The sequence below is a fragment of the Oryctolagus cuniculus genome, chromosome 12 (genome assembly GCF_964237555.1).
Source record: "Oryctolagus cuniculus chromosome 12, mOryCun1.1, whole genome shotgun sequence".
NCBI classification, from domain to species: domain Eukaryota; kingdom Metazoa; phylum Chordata; class Mammalia; order Lagomorpha; family Leporidae; genus Oryctolagus; species Oryctolagus cuniculus.
Window position 1 is genome coordinate 106,490,910 of NC_091443.1, and position 23,100 is coordinate 106,514,009.

At 43.8% G+C, this 23,100-nt stretch overlaps 1 protein-coding gene across 12 annotated transcripts in view; it reads left to right on the forward strand.

Moving 5' to 3' along the window:
* UBE2Q2 (ubiquitin conjugating enzyme E2 Q2) overlaps positions 1 to 23,100 on the forward strand; it is a 68,889-nt gene that overhangs the window by 13,133 nt on the left and 32,656 nt on the right. For 9 of the 12 annotated variants that reach the window (XR_011380383.1, XR_011380382.1, XM_070053252.1 and 6 more), the window contains 3 exon segments: positions 3,399 to 3,500; positions 11,909 to 12,013; positions 20,322 to 20,378. Coding sequence is in view for 10 of the 12 variants with exons in the window: in XM_070053252.1 (XP_069909353.1) it covers positions 3,399 to 3,500; positions 11,909 to 12,013; positions 20,322 to 20,378 (264 nt within the window). In the remaining 2 variants the exon portion in view is untranslated. 12 annotated transcript variants of the gene reach the window in all.

Genomic DNA, 23,100 nt, shown 5'->3' on the forward strand with positions numbered 1-23,100 from the left:
AAGCAGAGAGAGAGAGGTCTTCCATCCGCTGTTTCACTCCCCAGTTGGCCGCAGCAGTACCAATCCTGAGCCAGGAGCTTCTTCCAGGTCTTCCATGCAGGTGCAGGGGCCCAAGGACTTGGGCCATCTTCTACTGCTTTCCCAGGTCAGAACAGAGAGCTGGATTGGAAGTGGAGCGGCCGGGACTCACACCGGCGGCCACATGGGATGCTGGCACTGCAGGCAGTGGTTTTACCCACTACGCCACAGCACCCGGCCCTCTGAATAGGAATATTAATACCATTCATAATGTCTGTCTTCAAAACAATTTTTTTCCTTAAAAGGAAATCTGGTAAAACGCTTTGAAAATACTGAGTTTCTGTGGCTTCAGCTATATAATATAATTGAAATTATAGTTCTCAAAGCAGTGTCTCTCTAAAACTGTCTGCAAAGTTGTTTTCTTTGACTTGAACCTAGTTGTTCAGCAGCTAAAATCTAGTAAGGGCTTTCCTCCAATTTCTTTCTTTTTCTTTCTTTTTTTAATATTTTATTCATTTGAAAGAGTTAGAGAGGTAGAGACAGAGTTTTTCCATCTGCTGGTTCACTCTCCAAATGTCTGGCTGAGATGATCCGGAGCCAGGAGCCAGGAGCTTCCTCCAGGTCTCCCATGTGGTTGCATTCTCCCCTGCTTTCCCAGGCGCATTTCCCAGTGGGGAGCTGGATCGGAAGTGGAACAGCCAGGACTCAAACTGGCTCCTATATGGGATGCTGGCACTGTAGACTGGGCCTTTTTTAACTCACTGTTAAAAAAGAGGCCACAGTGCTGGCCTCTCCTCTTATTTCTAATAGAAATAAATGAGTTTATTTTGGTTTTAAAAAAATGTTTGTTTTTGAAAGAGTTACAGAGACAGATCTTTCATTTGCTGGTTCACTTCCATCTGCTGGTTCATTTCCCATATGGCCACAATGGCCAGTACTGGGGCAGGCAAAGCCAGGAGCTTCAGGTCTCCCATGTGGGTGGCAGGGGCCCAAACACTTGAACCATTTTGCATGCACTGCTTTTCCCAGGCCATTAGCAGGTAGCTGGATCAGAACTGGAGCAGCTGGGACATGGACAGGTGACCATATGGGATGTGCATATCACAGATGGCAGTTTTACTAACTATGTTGCCACAATGCTTGTTCCTGAGTTGTGTTTTTTGTTTGTTTGTTTGTTTTTGTTTTTTTTAAACGTGTTTATTTGGAAGTCAAAGCTGTAGAGAAATGGAGAGAGAGAAAGAGATCTTTTGTCTGCTGGTTCACTTCCCAGATGGCCACAATGGCCAGGGCTGTGTCAGGCTTCATTAATGGGAAGCTGGACTGGAAGTGGAGCATCTGGGAAATGAACTGGTGCCCATGTAGGATGCTGCAGATGGCAGATTGACCCACAACCTTGGCTCCAGTAAATGAGTTTTTAACAGTACAAATGAACAGAATAAGTTTTAGTTAATGGGTAAAAGCACATAGTACTCAGTTCTTTAACTTTTTTACCAACGCATAATCATGTTAAAACAATATGTATAGTAGCATTAAAAAAAAATCCAAAAATGCATCTGAAAGGCAGAGAGAGACAGAGATCTTCCATTGCTGGTTGACTCTGAATGCCTGCAGCAGCCAGGTCTGGCTCTCCCATGTTGGTGGCCGGGACCCAAGTTCTTGGACATCATCTGCTGTCTTCCACGGTGCTTATTAAGAAACTGGGATCATAAGCAGAGCTAGGTCTTGAACTCAAGCACTTTGATGTGGGGTGGCGGTATCCCTAACTGCCGCACCAGATGCCCGCCCCTTGGTAACAGCATTTCTTGGTAGCATAAAATGTTGGAGTGTTAAGATCTTTGAATTAGCCGTAATTATATTGCTCTATAACGTATAAACTTAGTTGCTTAAAACAACAAGCCTTATCTCCGTTTCTGTGGGTTAGGAAACTGTGCTTAACTTGGGATTCAAGTGCCTGCCACAGCTTTCGAGAGCGCCGACTTCTGGGAGCTGAAGCGCGGCAGTGGCCGAAGGAGGCGGAGACAGCTGACTGTAGCTGTTCTTCCTGCCTTCTGCACGGCTGTGTTTAAAAATGAATCTTAACCACATTGAAGGAGTCTGCTTCTTGAGAGATTACTTCTCACCCATCCTGAAAACTATGAAGGGATGGAAAATTATCAGGGAAAAAAGCAAAAATGGGTAAATTTTAAGGCCAGTTTTTCTAGTGCATTGGGAGAAATCTCAAAGTAACTTCTGTAGTTATACTACTCGGCAGGAGTATAGTGGGCACATTTTGGAAAATAATTTTTAACATTTTTAAGGATTTAAAAACACATAGTCCTTCATTTTAATTCAGTTAGAGCTCCTCCAGATACAGTTGAGAAATGTAGCTTTATTAAAGGCAAAACTAGCACAGTGTAAGTTCAGGATTTTAAAAGTAATTGTTTATGCTTTTTGAGAAATGTGTTGTGTTTCTAGATTTTAAAGCCCTTTAAAAACGCGAAGGCCAGAGAATCCAGGTTGTAACTGTTCCTTCTTTGTGAAGGAGGGAAGCCCATCTCCTTGATGCTTGACAGTCATTTATTTCTGCTTTTGATAAAATAACTTTTGCAATGTATTCTCCTCTGCTTGTTTTAAATCATACTGCTTATTGGGCAAAGAAATTCTGTTTGTTTTTATACTTAGCAATTACAGGAGGACTTCAAAGAGTTCATGGAAAATGCATACTAGGGAAAAGATGCATGGGTTTCAAATTTTTTTTGCACCAAAATAAATGTCTTTTTTTTTTTTTTTTTTTTTTTGACAGGCAGAGTGGACAGTGAGAGAGAGAGACAAAGAGAAAGGTCTTCCTTTGCCGTTGGTTCACCCTCCAATGGCCGCTGCGGCCAGTGCACCGCGCTGATCCAATGGCAGGAGCCAGGTGCTTCTCCTGGTCTCCCATGGGGTGCAGGGCCCAAGCACTTGGGCCATCCTCCATTGTACTCCCTGGCCACAGCAGAGAGCTGGCCTGGAAGAGGGGCAACCGGGACAGAATCCGGCGCCCCGACTGGGACTAGAGCCTGGTGTGCTGGCGCCGCAAGGTGGAGGATTAGCCTATTGAGCCACAGCGCCGGCCTATAAATGTCTTTTAATTCCATTTTCCATGAACTTTTTGACCTGGGAATCATACATACTAGAGGGTATGTAATGTGGAATATTAAGTAATAAAACCTAGCAACTTCATGGTTTTAAAAATATCCATGAAAAGAAACTTTTCTCTTTACATGGATTTTAGTATATTGTTTTTCTTCCCTCTGATTCATTTTACTTAAATCCATATTCATTTTGCCTTTTAATGGTATGGTTTAATTTGTTATCCGGGTTACTCTTTGTGAAAGTGGTTAACATAGGTGTCTCTCTTACAGGAATCTTACCCCTCTTCTTCACCAATATGGTTTGTGGACTCTGATGACCCAAATCTGACCTCAGTTCTGGAGCGTCTTGAAGATTCTAAGAACAACAATTCGGTGAGAAAATAAACCAACCTACTTTATTGTTTTTTCATGAACATTAGACTCATATAGAACTTAAGGGTTAAGAGATATTGTATAAATGCATGATTATAATCATTATTTGATAATCTTAGAGGGGTTAAAGAGCTGGGATTTTGTTTTTTAGGCCTAAGTTCTATTTACTTCCCGATTCTCTCCCTCCCTCCCTCCCTCCCTCCCTCCCTCTCTCCCTCTCTCTCTCTCTCTCATATATTTCCTATAGATGTTGTCTTTTTCTTTTTTTAGATTTATTTATTTATTTGGGAGGGAGGAAGGGAGGGGTCTTCCATCTGCTGGTTCACTCCCCAGATGGCTACAACAGTTGGCGCTGAGCCAGTCCAAAGCCAGACGCTTCCTCTAGATCTCCCATGTGGGTGCAGGGGCCCAAGGACTTAGGCTTCTGCTGCTTTCCCAGGCCACAGCAGAGAGCTGGATTGGAAGAGGAGCAGCCGGGACAGAACCGGTGCCCATCTGGTTTGCCGGCATCGCAGGCAGCAGTCTTACCTGCCATGTCACAGTGTGTTGTCTTAGATTAGGAATTTGGGATCTCTTTCCCTAAATCCTAAAACCAGGCAAGCTTTTTTTTTTTTTTTTTTTTTTTTTTTGGCTATAAGCCACTAACCAAAGTGGGAATTGAATTAGAAACAGACAGAGGTGTGTGTTAGGAGATGATGATAGAATGGCGCCAGTGCCACTGTTAGGGAGTTACTTTTTTATGTCAGGGGTCTGTAAGACTGCAGTCAAAGCCAAAGATACTCAGATAGAAAGTTCTATTTTTTAATATATAGTAGTCTTCCCCTCATCTTCAGGGTTATGTGGATGATACCAAACCCCACATATACTGTGGGAGTGTCTCACACACACACATGAGGTAAAGTTTAATTTACAAATTAAGCACAGTAAGAGATTAGCAACAGCTTCTTTTTTTTTTTTTTTTTTTTTTTTTTTTTTACTTTTTATTTTATTTATTTATTTTTTTTGACAGGCAGAGTGGACAGTGAGAGAGACAGAGAGAAAGGTCTTCCTTTGCCGTTGGTTCACCCTCCAATGGCCGCCGCGGCTGGCGCGCTGCGGCCGGTGCACCGCGCTGATCCGATGGCAGGAGCCAGGAGCCAGGTGCTTTTCCTGGTCTCCCATGGGGTGCAGGGCCCAAGCACCTGGGCCATCCTCCACTGCACTCCCGGGCCACAGCAGAGAGCTGGCCTGGAAGAGGGGCAACCGGGACAGAATCCGGCGCCCCAACCGGGACTAGAACCCGGTGTGCCGGCGCCGCTAGGCGGAGGATTAGCCTAGTGAGCCGCGGCACCGGCCCAGCAACAGCTTCTAATAGAATATAACAGTCAGTATACTGAAGTAAAGGTTATTTAACACTTAGGGATTATTTCCATAATTTTACATTTAGTGTTTTCAGACTTTCATTGACCGTGAGTAATTGAAACAATGAAAAACAAAACTGTGGGGTTGGTGTTGTGGCATAGTAGGTAAAACTGCACCCTGCAACGCCAGCTTCTGGGATACCAGTTCAAGTCCCGGCTGCTCTACTTCTAATCTAGCTCCCTACTAATGTGCCTTGGAAAACAGCGAAACATGGCCCAAGTGCTTTGACCCCTTTACCCATGTGGGAGACCCGGAGGAAGCTCCTGGTTCCTCACTTGGGCCTGGACCAGCCTCAACCATTTGGGGAGTGAATCAGTGGTCTGAAGAGTTTTCTCTTTTTCTCCCTTCCTCTCTCTGTAACTCTGCCTTTAAAATAAAAAATAAACTAAATCTCAAAAAAAAAAAAAAAAAAAAAAGGAAAAAGGGGGAAGGGGGCTGGCGCCATGGTGCAATAGGTTAATCCTCCGCCTGCAGCGCTGGCATCCCATATGGGCACCGGTTCGAGTCCCAGCTGCTCCTCGTCCAGTCCAGCTCTCTGCTGTGGCCCGGGAGTGCAGTGGAGGATGGCCCAGGTGCTTGGGCCCTGGACCCATGGGAGACCAGGAGAAGTACCTGGCTCCTGGCTTCGGATGGGTGCAGCTCCGGCTTTGGCGGCCATTTGGGGAGTGAACCAACGGAAGGAAACTTTTCTCCGTCTCTCTCTCTCTCTCTCTCTCTCTCTCACTGTCTGTAATTCTGCCTGTCAAATAAATAAATAAAAATCTAAAAAAAAAAAAAAAGGCAAAACTACAAATAAAGGAGGGACTACTGTTCAAAGAAATGTAGCGTTCCATTTTTCAAGAAATTTAGGGGCCGGCGCTTTGGTGTAGTAGATAAAGCCACTGCCTGCAGTGCCGGCATCCCACATGGGCGCCGTTTCGAGACCAGGCTGCTCCACTTCCCATCCAGCTCTCTATTATGGCCTGGGAAAGCAGTGGAAGATGGCCCAAGTCTTTGAGCCCCTGCATCCGTGTGGGAGACCCAGAAGAAGCTCCTGGCTTCGGATTGGTGCATTTCTGACCGTTGCGGCCAATTGGGGAGGGAACCAGCAGATAGATCTCTCTCTCTCTGCCTCTCCTCTCTCTGTATAACTCTGACTTTCAGGTAAAGAAATAAATCTTTAAAAAAAAATTTAAAACTCCTCTTTCTTTGAATTTGAAACTCTTTAAGTGTCCATTGTGAGAAAACTAGTAAAATATACATAACAAAAAGAGGAAAATGAAGGTCTCTCATACTTTTTCAAATGAATAAAATCTTTAAAAAAAAAAAAAGTTACACAGAGAGAGGAGAGGCAGAAAGAGAGGTCTTCTATCCACTGGTTTACTCCCCAGTTGGCTGCAACGGCCAGAGCTGTGCTGATCTGAAGCCAGGAGCTTCTTCCAGGTCTACCATGTGGGTGCAGGGGCCCAAGGACTTGGGCCATCTGCTGCTTTCCCAGGCCACAGCAGAGAGTTGGGCCGGAAGTGAAGCAACAGGAACTTGAACCGGCACTTGTATGGGATGCTGGTGCTACAGGTGGTGGCTTTACCAGCTATGCCACAGTGCCAGCCCCTCCCATACTTTCTTTTTTTCTTTCTCCTTTCTTTTGACAGGCAGAGTTAGAGACAGAAATGTCTTCCTTCTGTTGGTTCACCCCCCAAGTGGCCGCCACGGCCGGAGCTGTGCTGATTCGAAGCCAGGAGCCAGATGCCTCCTCCTGGTCTCCCATGCAGGTGCAGGGGCCAAGCACTTGAGCCATCCTCCACTGCTTTCCCAGGCCACAGCAGAGAGCTGGACTGGAAGAGGAGCAACCGGGACTAGAACCCGGGGTGCCGGCGCTGCAGGCGGAGGATTAGCCTAGTGAGCTGCGGCACCAGCCCCATACTTACTTTATTGATATAACTAGTAGTGACATGACGGCTATTTTCTACCAGTGTGTTTGTTATTTCCCCTTTGATAGTGAAATAGTTGAGTCATATATTCTAAGTAGTCTTACGATCTTACAAACATTATCTTGTATTTTCTCATGACTTTGTAAAGGCCTTATGGAAAAAGCAGGTAACATGATTGTTTACCTAAAAAATATCTAAAGGAACCAACAGAAAAAAATTGTGTTAAGATGGCTGGTTGGGGCCAGTGCAGTGGTGCAGCAGGTTAATGCCCTGGCCTGAAGTGCCGGCATCCCATATGGGCACCAGTTCTAGTCCCGGCTGCTCCACTTCCCATCCAGCTCTCTGCTATGGCCTGGGAAAGCAGTAGAAGGTGGCCCAAGTCCTTGGGCCCCTGCACCCGCATGGGAGACCAGGAAGAAGCTCCTGGCTCCTGGCTTCGGATTGGCACAGTTGCGGCCATCTGGGGAGTGAAGCAGCGGACGGAAGACCTCTCTCTGTCTCTACTTCTCTCTGTAACTCTCTTTCAAATAAATAAAACAAATCTGTTAAAAAAAAGATGGCTGGCTAAAATTTCCATTCTATGAAAATCAATAGCTTTCCCAGATTTCAGCTAAAAAAAATAGAAATTACATTAATAAAATATTTTATTGATAAAACGTAAATAGGAATAAATTCTGGTGTGCAGGATTTATATCAAGGAAATTGCAGAATTTTGTGAGTGGAGAGAAATATGTGGATGCTCTATGCCTGTTTGGCAGACTCCACATTAGGTCAATTATTTGCATATTTTCATATTAACTTTTTTTTAAAAGATTTATTTATTTATTTGAAAGTCAGAGTTTCACAGAGAGAAGAGAGGCAGAGAGAGGAGAGAGAGGTCTTCCATCTGATGGTTCACTCCCCAGTTGGCTGTAATGGCCAGAGCTGCACTAATCCGAAACCGGGAGCAAGGAGCATCTTCCAGGTCTCCCATGTGGGTGCAGGGGCCCAAGGACTTGGGCCATCTTCTACTGCTTTCCCAGGCCACAGCAGAGAGCTGGATTAGAAGTGGAGTAGCCTGGACTAGAACCGGCGCCCATATGAGATGCCAGTGTTTCAGGCCAGGGCGTTAACCCGCTGCGCCACAGTGCTGGCCCCTTCATATTAACTTATACACCTAATGCAGTTTTAGTAGAAATCAACAGATTGGTTTTTGGAACTTGACAAAATGACTCTTGTTTAGAAGAGTGAGTGATAGGGATGGTTGTTTGGCTCTTTGACTGAGCTATGGCTTGGCTTGGCATGCCTGCATCCTATCACATATTGGAGTATCTGGATTTGAACCCTGGCTCTGCTTCTATTTCTAGCTCCCTACTAATGTGTACCCTAGGAGGCAGAAGATGACGGCTGAAGTAACTTGGGTCCCTGCCACCTATGTAAGAGAGACGTGGATTGTGTTGCAGGCTTCTGGCTTTAGCCTGGCCCAGTCCTGGTTGTCGGAGGCATTTGGGGAGTAAACCAGTAGATGAATGATCTTTGAAATGAAATGAAAATAAATTAAAAATTTTAAAAGTTACGAAAAGGTAGTAAGAGATGCCCAACCAGATAATAAAATAGTGTACTGGCACTAGACTATACAGAAATGTAGTTGAAATTCAGAGTCATACAAGCAAACAAGAATTTAGAATAAGGAAAGGTAGGTGTTTTTTTTTTTTTTTTTTTTAAGACTTATCTTATTTGGGGGCCCCAGCGCTGTGACGTAGTGGATAAAGCTGCCGCCTGCAGGCCTGGCATCCCATATGGGCACTAGTTCTAGTCCTGGCTACTCCACTTCTGATCTAGCTCTTTGTTACGGCTGGGGAAAGCAGTAGAAAATGGCCCAAGCCCTTGGACCTCTGCACCTGGGTGCATGGGAGACCCGGAAGAAGCTCCTGGCTCCTGGCTTAGGATTGGCACAACTCTGGCCATTGTAGCCATCTGGGGGAAAAAAACCAGCAGATGGAAGATCTCTGTCTCTGTGTCTCTGCCTCTCTGTAACTCTGCCTTTCAAGCAAATAAATAAATATTTTTTAAAAATTCATTTTATTTGAAAGGGTTATATAGAGAGGTAGAGAGAGAGAGAGAGATATCTTGCATCTGCTGGTTTATTCCCCAAATGGCTGCAACGGCTAGAGCTGTGCTGATCCAAAGCCAGCAGCTGCTTCTGGGTCTCCCACGTGGGTGCAGGGCCCAAGGGCTTGGGCCATCTTCTATTGCTTTCCCAGGCCACAGTGGAGAACTGGATTGGAAGTGGAGTAGCTGGGGTTTGAACTGACACCCATATGGGATGCCTGCACTGCAGGTGGCAGCTTTATCTGCTGTGCCTCAGTGCCAGCCCCCTAGAAATGATCTTGAAGTTAAATCTGTGTTTGACTGATTTTGTAAACAAACACAAAAAAGTAAATATATTTACATGAAAAAAAAAAAACACCTCACTTTCTACTCTTTCTTATAGTCTTTTTTCAGCTTATTTTTAAAGACTTATTTATTTGGAAAATGGTGAGACAGAGGTCTTCCATCCATTGGTTCACTCCCCAAATGGTTGCAACAGCCAGGTCTAGGCCAGACTGAAGCCAGGATTCATCCTGGTTTCCCGCATGAGTGACAGAGACCCCAGTATGTGGTGCAGCTTCCAGTGCCTGCCTGCGTGCATTAGCAGGGAGCTGTATCAGAAGCAGAGCAGCTGGGTCTCAAATCAGTGCTGGGATGTGGGACGCTGGCATCACAGGCCGAGGTGCATTCCAGCTCTGGCGCCCTCTGCCGTTTCCCTTCAGCTTGGTTTCTTGAGAGAATAAGCGCCTTTCATCACTTAATTCATTCTAATCTGCATTCTGTCTTCATTGTTGGGCTACAGTTCATTTCTTAGTTGCCAAATGCAGTGACTCCTCTTAGTCCCCACATTGACTCATGGTAGTATTTTGGTATTTATGACTGTTCCCTTGTTGAAGTATTCTTCTGTTCACAAATGTTTATTACTTAATGTCAGCCCGTAATGAATTGGTTGAATAAAAATAGTATAGTTTCACAGTAGAATATTCCATTGTAGTTTGAAAGAATGTAGCCGATCCTCTGTAAGAGCATAAAGTTCAACTACAGACTTAGTGAAAAAGGGAGGCGTGGAATATTGTGTGTGATCTGGCCTTTTTATACAGTGTCATGAAAAATATCTGTATGTATGTTGGTTTATACATTTCTGCTGAGAGGAAGTAAGAAGCTATTAATAGAACATAGAAAAATATTTTTTCTAGAAACGATTGGCTCCTGTGCCTGACTGTGAGTAGTGGTGGGTATGAAAGGCAAGTGAGGCAGCTTTTGTCCTCTGGGAGCTGATAATCCGATGGGAGCTTCATGCGAGCGCTGTCTCTAATTCCTACTACCCTGCCGTAGTCTCCAGCTTTTGTTGCTTGATCTGTCTCTTCTCTCCTTGCTCTGTACTTTCCTGCTCTCGTTACTTAGGTTAGGTCCTCTATCCCAGAGATTTCTGAGTCTGACTTTCACCAGAAGTTATCTCCAGAGTTCCAAACTCAGATATCTGTCCATATGACGTACATGTTCAGGGAATCTCACATATATGTGCCATGGTGATCAGAATTGCATCTAAATGACATTCATCTGCCTCCTAGCATGCTACCACCCTACCATGTTGTCCCTCAGGAATCTTCTTTGTGATTCTGAGTGGGACAAAATGAATCATGAAACTCGTCGCCCATGTCTGGACCTGAGAACCACCTAGAATTCTTTTTTATATATAATCCTCCCCCCCAAAAAACTGTCTAGTAAGATTCTGATTCCTGTGTGTATCTTCTGAGTGGTTCTGAGACCTTCCCCTGTGTTCTTAGTTTCTCTCCCCGTCTGTCACACATTCTGTGGGGGACATGGCATCGGTAGATTTGGAGGATGTTTCTCCCTGGTCTTGCCGCCGGGTGTGAGTCCACCGCACTGCTGCCTGTCCTGCGGCACGCCGCTGCTCCTCCTTGTGCTGAACTCGCAGTGTCCAGACCACACTGCTGACCTTCATTCTGTACCCAGCACGAAGGAGGGCTTACTGGGCAGGTAACTGACCCACAGTGGGACTTCCTCCCTTTAAGCATGAGGATTTTTTTGATCCCAATCATTTAGTTTTCCTCACTTCTACTTGTTCCTTTGTCCACACTGTGGACAGAATTGCTCTGTGCTCTGTTTATCCCATTCTAATCCTCTGTTTTGTCTTTGATAAAACTGCTGCTTTTTCTTTATCTCTTTTCTTGGTCAGAGACCCAAGAACCTGTTCCTGACCAAGTGGAGAAGCTGCCTTATTCACTCCCATTTGATTCTGATAAGTATTTGTCAGTGTTCTTAAACCATGACTGCTAAAATTAGACGTTGAAAACAATGGTAAACTACAAAACACATGTTTGTGCACACAGTTCACCTTGCCTACTTGCTTAAATATGTTTAGAATAGAATCTGGATTTTGAAAATGGACATTTGAAGATACTCTTTTGCATAGGCAACTTAAAAGCCTGCTCTGTGCCAGGTGTTTTCATGGAAGCTTTCATTTAATAGTCACCATTCTGAGGCAGTTTCAATTGCTTTGTTTTCCAGATAGGAGACTCACACTTGGAGAGTTAGACACCATATCTCAGCTCATTTAGATCCCATTTGCCTCTGTACTTTAAGACAGATATGACTGTGGCATATACAGTTTTATAATCTGTGCACAACAGCACTGCCCCGTGTTTATGGCCTTGTTAATGCAGTAGTGTTCTCTTATCTGAAGTTGTAAGTTTCTAGAAAACGAGAAATTGGACAATGTCTAGAACTCTTTTCCTTTGCCTTTTTATTAATGTCATTCTACTGGGTGTCAATTTTAGGGCTTTTTACTTCGGCCATGGTAACTTTATTATTATTTTTTTGTAGTAACTTTCTTACACTAGCAGCCCCTAAGATATTTTAAGACTGTTGTTTTATCCCTAGGCGGCAGTGGAGCAGTTTGAACTTTTTCATTGCCTTCTGGATTGATTGCAGTAGTTGTAGCATTGTTCATGTCTTCTAAGGGCTCTTTAACATAATGCTTATTTACCGAAATGTGTTTTGTAGCTTCGTCAGCAATTGAAGTGGTTGATATGTGAACTCTGCAGATTATATAACCTTCCTAAGCACCTGGATGTTGAGATGCTAGATCAGCCACTGCCCACGGGTCAGGTAAAGTAAAAATTCTCCAGTGTTCAAGAGCTAACATGAATTGTCTGAAGCAAAAGTAAAACTAGGATGGTATTTCTTTATTATTATACAGCTTATTTATAAATTAGTTTCTGTGTTCCTATTGAATTGCTTTGTTTCTTTTGTTTTAGTACTGAAACTAACCTTTTCATTTTTTGGAGCTGATGGCATTTACTATGACAGGCAAACTATTGCCCCAGTCTGCACCTTTGTTTTTGTTGTGAATATTCCTGGTTTCTACGAATGTTCCTTGCTTCTTTTAATACCTCTGCATTCCAGGGGAAGGTAACTGGATAAGCAATCTTTTTTTTTTTTTTTTTTTTTGACAGGCAGAGTGGACAGTGAGAGAGAGAGACAGAGAGAAAGGTCTTCCTTTTGCCGTTGGTTCACCCTCCAATGGCCGCCATGGCCGGCCGGCGCACTGCGTTGATCCGATGTCAGGAGCCAGGTGCTTCTCCTGGTCTCCCATGGGGTGCAGGGCCCAAGCACCTGGGCCATCCTCCACTGCACTCCCGGGCCACAGCAGAGAGCTGGCCTGGAAGAGGGGCAACCGGGACAGAATCCTGCGCCCCGACCAGGACTAGAACCCGGTGTGCTGGCACTGCAAGGCGGAGGATTAGCCTAGTGAGCTGCGGTGCTGGCCCAGCAATCTTCTTTAGTCCATCTGTGTTTCTCAAGGCCTAACCCAAACGTTACCTCCTCCGAGCAGCAGGAGTTCCCGTTAGCTCCCCACCTCCCCTAGTGGCGCTCACGTTCTGGATTTACCTACTCAGGCATTGGTTATGGACTTTTTACTATAATAAATGAGGGTTTCTTTTATGCTACCCACTGACCCACCCACATCTGCTTCCTGAATCCTTACATCTAGTTACATGTCACATGAATAATCACTGTTGTTCATTATGAATATTTTAGTGTAGAGCCAATTTCACTCTTAGGAAATTGCCTTTCTTGTGCAACTTTGGTTTTCCAGTAGCCCCATAGGATAGGAATTGTTGTAGAAGTGGTGCTCTATCCCTGTCGGTGAGCTCTCCCTCTTTTCTAGACCCAGTGGCTCATGGGCACTGGTCTTGGCGCTTTATTCTCTGGACTGGCTGTGCACACACATCTTGCAGTTTTTCTTGCTTGCTCTCAGTAGATACATTGTTTCCCGAATCTCATGTCATCTTTCTTGGCTTATCTTTTCTTATTTTACCTGAGTACATTATCAAGTAAAACCCTAAGAAACCACTAAGGAGTGGTACATTTTCTGAGTTAGATTGTGATAAAAATGATGGTCTGAAATTTGGGTTCTGGAACCAGAATGCCTTGGATTTGAATCTTGTTTTCGTGGCTTGTTGGCCATGTGTACTCTTGGACCAATTACTTAATCACTTTGCATCATTTTGCAAATGAGAAATGGAGAAAATAATGGTAGTACCGGCTAGTTTTGGGAGCTGTGAAGATATAAAAGAGTTGGTTCATGCAACTCATTTTAGAATAGCGCCTGGCACATAATAAAGCTAACTTCTGTTGTATTCTACTCTCACACTTGATTGATAATTTGGCTTACTAAGTGATTCTAGGTTGCAGGTAGTTCTACCTTGGAATTCAAGGACTGTACCATGTTCTGGTCAGTGTGGTGTTGAAACCTAGTGCCACTCTGTACTTACTCATTTCTGCATGACTTTCTCTCTGAAACGTTGAGTTTCTTCTCCTTGCTGTTCTGAAATATCACAATGACTAATTTTGTTGTGGGTCTTTTTTTCATTCATGGTGCTGGGTGCTCAGTATGAGTAGGACTTTTTAAATTTGGAATCTGAAATCTTACGGGTTTTGTTTTTTAAATTTCCTCCCTTCTGTTTCTCATTTTGAAATACCTACTGCTTGGATTTCAGATCTCTTGGCTTGAGCTATTTTGCTCTATTTCTATATTCTCTTCTTTTAATTTGAAATTCTAGAATATTTTTGTGATCCTGCAACTTCTGAAATTTTATTTGAAAAGTCATGAGTTTAAGTTTTGTTTTATTTATTACTGCTTACCCAGTTACCCTAAAAGTTACCAGGAAACAGCAGTTTTCTCCTGTTTCAGTATTGTATGCTTTGACTAGACTTGTCTGGACAGTTCTGCTGGTATCCTTTGGGGACTGTGCAGTCACCGGTGTTATCTGGACACGAGAAAGCACTGGAATTTCACTCCGATGTCTTTCTGCCTAATGGCATCTCATCCTCAGGGCCTCTTCACATGGCTCTCTCTTCAGGACAGTCAGGATTCCCAGTTTTGGTTTCCAAGAGATGAAAATGGGAGCTGCCAGGCATTTTTAAGACTTAGACCTGGAGAAAATAGTGTATAATTTCTACCACCTTCTGTCAGTTAAAGCAGCCAAGATTTCCTGTGGGATGGGATCATACAAGGGCACAAAACCAAGTGGTGTGGTTTGTTGGGGCCATTTCCAAAAGCGAGCCATTAGTTCTAGAAACTCTGTCAGTTCTTATTTATAACATTGTGTTTTTGTTTTATAGATATAGCCTTTTCATGAGGCCTTTAGTGTTATTTTGGTACTTTTTAGTCTTCTGGCATCTCAATATTGTATATTGTCTTAACCTAAAAAAATTTATTAATCTTGGTCTTTTTTTTTTTTTTTTTAAAGACCCCCCCTCCCCCCGCAGTTCTGTATGTGGCATAGTGGGTTAAACCACTGCTTGCTAGGTTGGCATCCCAATCGGAATGCGCATTTGAGTCCTGGCTGCTTTTAAGTACTATGCTAAATGCCCACCTCTTGAATTTGTTTCAACAAACGTGTAGGGGTATACATTTTGAGTGTGTTTGACTTTATTGCACAAGTTTTAAAATTTAGTTTATTTTCTGGAAAGCTTATATTTTTAAGTAGTTTTATTCCATCTGTTATTCTGCATACCTATACTTTTCAGACTTTTAACTATGGAATGTGATTTAAAATATGTGAAACATAAGCTTAGTGTACCGTAATTAAACCTGAGGATCACCACTGAGCTGCCGCCCAGGTGGAGGGCTAGAACATTCTAGCACTGTGGAGACCGTCTGTGGTCTCCTTCAGTCCCGTCCACTCGTGCATGCAAGTCCTTTCCTCTCCCCAACTTCATCACTCGTGTGCGTCCTTAAGCAGTGTCGTTTGTTGTAGGCCTGTTTAGGGTTTCATATTAAGAGTGTTCTTTCATATCTTTATTTTGCTTAATATTGTGTGTGAAACTGGTTGATATTGTATGTATCTAGTTTTTTTTTTTTTTTTTTTTTTTTTTGACAGGTAGAGTTATAGACAGTGAGAGAAAGAGACAGAGAGAAAGGTCTTCCTTGCATTGGCTTACTCCCCATATGGCCACTATGGCTGGTGCTGTGCCGATCTGAAGCCAGGAGCCAGGTGCTTCTTCCTGGTCTCTCATGCAGGTGCAGGGGCCCAAGCACTTGGGTCATCCTCTGTTGCTTTCCCAGGCCACAGCAGAGAGCTGGACTGGAAGAGGAGGAACCAGGACTAGAACCCGGCGCCCGTATGAGATGCCAGTGCTGCAGGCAGAGGATTAACCAAGTGAGCCACAGCGCCGACCTCTAGTTTCTTTAATTGCATTTATTCCATTATTTGAATATGCTGTAACATTTGACTCTTAGTGGTATTTGGTTGTGACTAGTTTTTGTCTATAAGGAAGAGAGCTGCTATGATCGCTTGTTATTTCATAGTCCCTCTTCACGCATTTCTGTGGGGCACGTGCTTGGGAGATGAGTTACTGGACTGTGAGGCCAGTTTCTTCTTAGCCCATGAGTTGTCTTTCTAAAAACATTTTATGATGACTTTAGAACTTTATCATTAGAGGATATGGCCTATGGCCTCTCGGTTGTGTTATCAGCAACTGCTTACACCGAACCATTGATGTGATTGTTGTCTTTGCTTACTGCTGTTTCTTCCATGTGCCACACACCCCTCTTAAGAATATCCGTCAATAGTACCTTGTGTTGTTTTCTGGAAAGGATTTGTTGGACATGGAGAGTGTTCTTTGACTACTTGGCCGTCTGTCTTTATCATTCATTAAATAATCTGCATTGGCATAGAGCAAGCACTGGTGAACACACACACACACACACACACACACACACACACACTCGGCACCTGTCTTGCTGGAGCTAGATGGAGAAAAAGTTTGTAACGGAGTCTCCTCCCTGTTGTTCACACTTTATCTTCTGGCATCTGTTGTTAAGGATGGAAAGTCTGGTGCTTGTTTGATTCTTGTATTTTATTTTTTCATTCTGGAAGTTGTATGATTTTCTCTTTAATTGTGAGTATGGGTTTTACTTTCCAGTATTCTTTTGGGGCATTCAGATCCCTTTAATGTTCTGAAGTCTGGTATGCACCTTTGGCCTGGTGGTGAATGGTGTGTTCTATGTTGGAGCACCTGGGTTTGAGTCCTGGCTGTATACTTTTGGTTCCATTTTCATGCTAATATGCACCCTGGGAGGCAGGGTGTGATTGTTCATGGAGTCTGGTCTCTGCTACCCATGCTGGGGACTTGGCTTGAGTTCTGGGCATCCTAGCAGATGCAAGATAGCTGAGGTGTCTTTCTCTTCCTCTTAAAAAAATTAAAATCTTTAGCTTGGCAACATTTGATTATGTTACCCGTTTGATTTCTTTTCCTTATTGCTCTGGGTAAATATACCTGTGTCTCTGTTTTTTGTGTCCTTTAACTGTTTTTAAAAAAAATTTTTTTTTTTTTGACAGGCAGAGTGGACAGTGAGAGAGAGACAGAAAGGTCTTCCTTTGCTGTTGGTTCACCCTCCAATGGCCGCCGCGGCCAGCGCACCACGCTGATCTGATGGCAGGAGCCAGGTACTTATCCTGGTCTCCCATGGGGTGCAGGGCCCAAGCACTTGGGCCATCCTCCACTGCACTTCCGGGCCACAGCAGAGAGCTGGCCTGGAAGAGGGGCAACCGGGACAGAATCCGGCGCCCCGACCGGGACTAGAACCCGGTGTGCCGGCGCCGCAAGGCAGAGGATTAGCCTAGTGAGCCGCGGCGCCGGCTTAAAATTTTTTTTAAAGATTGATTTATTTATTTGAAAGGCAGAGTTACAGAGAGGCAGAGGCAGAGAGAGAGATCTTCCATCGGCTGGTTCACTCCCCAAATGGCCGCAACGAAGCCAGGAGCTTCTGGGTCTCCCACACAGGTGCAGGGGCCCAAGCACTTGGCCGTCTTTACTGCTTTCCCAGGCCACAGCAGAGAGCTGGGGCACAAATGCAGCAGCCAGGACTTGAACCGGTGCCCATGTGGTATGCTGGCACGGCAGGCGGCAGCTTCACCCACTGGCCCTTGACTGTTCTTACTTCCATCTCTTTCATTCAAAATCCCCATCTCCTCTGTCCACATTCTAAGGGTGTGGCACATTTGGCCCTCTGAATTGTAAACACTTGGTCAAGTCCATTGTGCTCTCCAGCCCTTCGACTTGACTGTTCCCTGGCTCCCTCTCTCCCTCGAATCTTATTTTTAATTTCCCGAGACGGTCTTGTACTTGACATAGTAATCTTTCCTGTAGTGTTTTCTCAGTCACTGCTAAAGATCCTGCTGAATTATTTTATCCTGTTTGTTTCCTTTGGCGGTAATGCTTCCCATCACTTGTTCTGCTCATTTGACTTGAGGACTTTTCTTTTTAGGTTGTTATTCTTCTTCAACTGTCTGGTGGTACTTGGTTTTCTGCTCACTTACGGATGAGGATGAACCACTGATCAGTGTCACCTGTTGATATGATTGTCCTCAAATTGTCACTCTTAATCACTGTGGCTTCTACTCCAAGTTTCCCCACCTCTGTTCTTCCTGTGGCTTAAGGATGAGGAGGTGCTGGCAAATGGGCTTTCATACTTCTGAGGGGGAAGTGTTGGGAGTTTTGCTACATTACCGAGTTAAATTAAAAACATTCCATCTTGGCCGGCACCGCGGCTCACTAGGCTAATCCTCCACCTTGCGGCGCCGGCACACCGGGTTCTAGTCCCGGTCGGGGCGCTGGATTCTGTCCCAGTTGCCCCTCTTCCAGGCCAGCTCTCTGCTATGGCCAGGGAGTGCAGTGGAGGATGGCCCAAGTGCTTGGGCCCTGCACCCGCATGGGAGACCAGGAAAAAAGCACCTGGCTCCTGGCTTTGGATCAGCGCAGTGCGCTAGCTGTAGCGTGCCGGCCGCGGCGGCCATTGAAGGGTGAACCAACGGCAAAGGAAGACCTTTCTCTCTGTCTCTCTCTCTCACTGTCCACTCTGCCTGTCAAAAAAAAAAAAAAAAAATTTCCGTTTTTCCTTTCTGATTCTGACACCTGTTGTCAGAGGTCATCAGGAGAGGCTTGTTATATAGCACTGTGATTCTGACCAGCTGCAGTGGTGGACAAGCGTAACAAAGAATTTGTGATTCCTTTGGGGAAAAAAATCTCACTATTTCTTTTTTTTTCTTTTAAACATGCATTTATTTATTTGAGAGGCAGAGTTACAGAGAGAGAGAGAGGTAGAGAGGTCTTCCATCCGCTGGTTCACTTCCCAGATGACCACAACGGCTGGAGCTGTGTCAATCTGAAGCCAGGAGCTTCCTCCAGGTCTCCCACGTGGGTGCAGGGGCCCAAGGACTTGGGCCACCTTCTACTGCTTTCCCAGGCCACAGCAGAGAGCTGGATTGGAAGTGGAGCAGCTGGGACCCAAACTGGCACCCAAATAGGATGCTGCCATTGCAGGTGGCAGCTTTACCTGCTCCGGCCCCACTAAGTTTCTCAGGGATCACCTCTGTTATCTGGGTTGGGTGTGGCTTTGTTGAGGCCAGCGGTCTGATTGCATGGCTTTACTATGTCCTCTAGCCTGTCCCTGTAGTTTTAGTTGCTGATGGTGTTTGTTGTTTTTCTGGTGCTGCAATGAACTTACTCATCTTTAAAATTCTTTGGTCATTTCTGTTTGGTTTTGGAAGGAAGACCAGGCCACATCTTGAAATGAGCTTTTCTTAGGATTTCACAGCTCTGACTGGCCTTGTCTTTTGGTTAAATTATCCTTTGGTGGTGAGGGGGTGGGCTCAGCTTTCTTGTTTGTAAAATGAATGACAGGGACTAGGTTGATGGCCACAGGCGTGGCTGCATGTCAGAATCACCTCGGATAGCTTTTTGAAAAGATTCTCTGGGGTGTGCTTTGAAATCAGCATCTCAAAAGTGCCTGTTAGTCACGGGTGCCCTGAAACGCGTGTCTGGGACTTTCAGGCTCGGTATGTTCTTTAGACACCAAGAATAGTTTGGTTTGGAATATGCAGTTCAGGGACGTGAAGATGGGGTGAATCACGACATTTTGGAGCTGCTGTTTCCTTCCTTTTCCCAGTTTCCAGGAGACAAATAATAGATGTCTCGAGACGCAGATTTAAAACCTTGCGTCTATCCCACAAGGAGCTCCCCAGCTCGCTGGTCTAGCAGAGCGGCCTGAGATAGCGGCCTTTGCTTCCTTGTGAGGTAGCCGCATCAGAGTAGCTGAGAAGGGGCTGAGCCTTTCTTGCTCTGGTGTGAGCTCCGGCCTGGGCCTAACCAGACGCCCTTGTGACTAAAGATGCCTGCGTGCGCCGTGTCCACGAGCACTTGGGCAGAGCTGGACATCCCATCGATGCATTTGTGAGTGGGTGCTGAATTGTGTCCTGTAGAGACGTGTCCTGTGTTAATGTTTTTAGAAGGGAAACTGGTTGTTTTGTGAAGTGGTGATCATTTTATAACTTTTTCAATTTTGTGATGTGTCTTCTTTAGTAACATACCAGACCTTTTTAAATCAAGGCAGTTGAATTTGTATGAATATTCAGGCTTTTTGAAGTTAAAAAGGTAGATACTTTAAAGATTAATAGTTTGGGATATTTGTTTTAAATGAAATAAGCCATTGACCTTAAACACACAGCCATTTTATACATTATCCTTATTTTAAATCAGATTATAAAATTTTCAGTTTTTCATTTTATTTGACTTTATTTATTCCTAAGACATCTTAAATTGAGTGTGTCATGCACACATGTATGTATAGATCACGTACACATGCATATCATACATATATAACAGACACAAATATTACATATGTATATGCATAATCACACGTATGTTTGCATTATTATAGACTGAATTTATAAAGATTTTTTTTAACTGGGCTTCAAAAATCAATGTTTCAGTTTTAATAAGCTCACTGTTAGTGGACGTGTAGAGGCCAGGAATTGTCCCCAAATCCGCTTCACTGGTCTTCTCATGTACTAAGTGTGTACGTATTGTTTCTGTGTAGACCAGGAAAATCCTTTTTGTATTTCAGAATGGGACAACAGAGGAAGTCACTTCAGAAGAGGAAGAAGAGGAAGAGATGGCCGAAGTAGGTATTTTATGTAAGAATAAGATTTATAAATACCTTCAGTTTTTAACATTTTAGTAACTCTCTAACTTCTCTTATGAAATAGCATTAATGAAAAACACCTTGTGTTTTGAGTGGAATATAATTTCTGAACTTTGACTTCAGTGCTGTGTCTTTGAGTGAATTACTTTATCTGAATTCCATGATTTTGATTTTCTGGAAAATTAAAGTAGAACTAACATTTAGAACTGAAATTATATTTACATTTAATAGTAATCAGATTTTAACCTGTACTTTGTAGTTGCTCCTCCCCAAAATAACCAAGTTTAAAAAGTTCTCTGCTTGAATTAAAGAATTTGAGAACATTTCAGTTACTACGTCACTACTCACTAGAAGCAATCAAATGGTCTTTTATTGAAAAATTATCTAAGAACTTTGTTTAAGGTCTTTTTTTGTAAAAGGATAGCTGAGACAGGTAATTCAATCAGGACAGAAATTTATTTTCTCATGGATTTGGAAGCTGGAAAGTCTAAGATAAGGTATCAGCCTTTGGTGTCTGGTCAGGGCCTTTTGCGGCCTGGTGTGGCAGGAGGGCAAGTGTGAGGGAACAGCTTGATACATCTATGGGGAGCTTCCCTTATAAAGGGTTTAATCCCACCAATGAAGACAAGCCCTGCTGAACCTAATCACCTCTTAGAGACCCCCACCTTCTGATAATACTGCATTAACAGAACCTGAAATTCGGAGGGATGCATTTGAATCATAGGAAATCTGATGCAGCAAATTCCAGTGGACTAGGCATGTTAGTCATTGATAGACTTTTAAGGTTTTCAGGCTCAGATGCCTTGCTAACTTCTAACTTTGAAGATCTCTGTCTTTAACTACCAGACAGAAGTTTATGTGAATTCCATGGCTTTGATTTCTTTTTGAGATTTTTTTTTCCTGTTTTAAAATTAGTTTGGGGCCAGCATTATAGTGTAGTGGGTTAAGCTGCCACCTGTGATGCCAGCATCCCATGTGAGTACCAGCAGTACTGACTGCTCCACTTCCAATCCAGCTCCCTGATGTTGGACACCTGAAGGCAGTGGAGGATGGCCCATGTGCCTGGGCCCCTGCTACCCACCTGGGGACGGGGATGGAGTTCCAGGCTCCTGTCTTTGGCCTGGCCCAGCCCCAGCTGTTGCGGCCATGTGAGGAGTGAACCATCGGCTGTAAGGTCTCTCGCCCTCTCCTGTCTCTCCCTTTTGATCTGTACCTCTGTCCTTCAAATAGGTAAATCTTCAAAAAAAAAAAAAAAAAAAAAAAAGTAAAATGAAGTTAGTTCAGACTTTGACCTGATTCTTGATTTAGATATTTTTTAAAATCTAAAATATACTTTCAGAATGCCTACAAAGGAATTGTAGGCTTGTGTTATTGTTTTTTTTTTGTGTGTGTGTGAGTGTCTGGGAATAAAATGATTCTTAAAATTCTAACTTAAAAAGTTAGAATGACTTTTTTTGGGGCAGATCACTTGTTTTAATATTTTTGTGTAGTTTATCTTAGGTAGAGTACACTGCATAAAAACATGGAATCTTTTCTGTGGGCCTAGTATACAGTGAGGTAGACATTCAGAATTGATGAGCTTTGCTTTTTTTCTTCACGAGATAACAAAGGATGCTGACTTTTAAGGAAATCTAGAGTGATGGAGGGCTGGACTTCGGCGTTGTCAGATTTTAGGAGAGATGAAAAGGAGATATTCTAAGCCACTACAATAATGTGGGGAAATCCCCGGGAAGCCTTGGGTGGCATGTGTTTGGGTGCAGTGGGTGCTGCTGTTTTGGGAGAGAAGGGGTGATGTGTCAAGAGCTGTGGAAAGCAAGATAGGCCATGAGAGAGATGGCTTGACATGCTGAGTGTACTCAGAACAGGTTTCTGTTCCATGTACTGCTGATGGGAAGGCTTTAAACAAGGAGTAGTGTGCTGAGAATGGGGGTTTGGAAAGATAATGGTGAGTTCTTTGGGGTGTGCTGATTAATACTGAAATGAGGTTTTGTGGGTGGGAATGCGATAGAGTAAAGGTGTACAAGGACAAGACACAGACTAAGGGAATTTGAGAATTCTGAAGGAAACACGTGGGTGGGCACCAGGAGAAGAGAGCCCGTGCGTGGTACATGCGTGGTACGTGAGTCTGGGTGAGAATCGAACGTCCTCGTGGTGGAAGAGATGCATTCCCAGCGAGGGGCTGACTGAGTCTGGATGAAGGTGGTCAGCAACCTGGTCTGGTCTAGCAATCCCAGAATTAGCCTGGAGAAGATGGAGATAGTAAGTATAAACTACTCCTTTAGAGAGTTTGGCAGTTGAAATAGAAGTAAGATATTGGAAAAACTGAGGATTAAACAGTTCTGCAGGGATTGTATGTAGGAAGAAGCAGATGATGTGGGCAAGGAGGGAACATACTGATGTGGAAATTAAGATATTGGTCTAAGGATGTTGTTCAGATTCTTTTTAGAACTTTTCTAATTATAAAACTCAGTAGGTGCTTCCTACAGAAAACTCGGAAAATAGGGGAAAGCAATACATGTCTCTAGAAGTAGCAACGTTTACATTCCAGTGTAGGTCTTTGTTTTCTGGTGCTTGTTTTGGCATAATTTATGTTCGATATATTTTAATCTGTATTTTGTTTTTCATTTTAATGCAGAAGTAATAATTATGCTATATTGGCGTTTTAATGCCCTCTTAGGTATTACATGGAATGAGTTTAAAG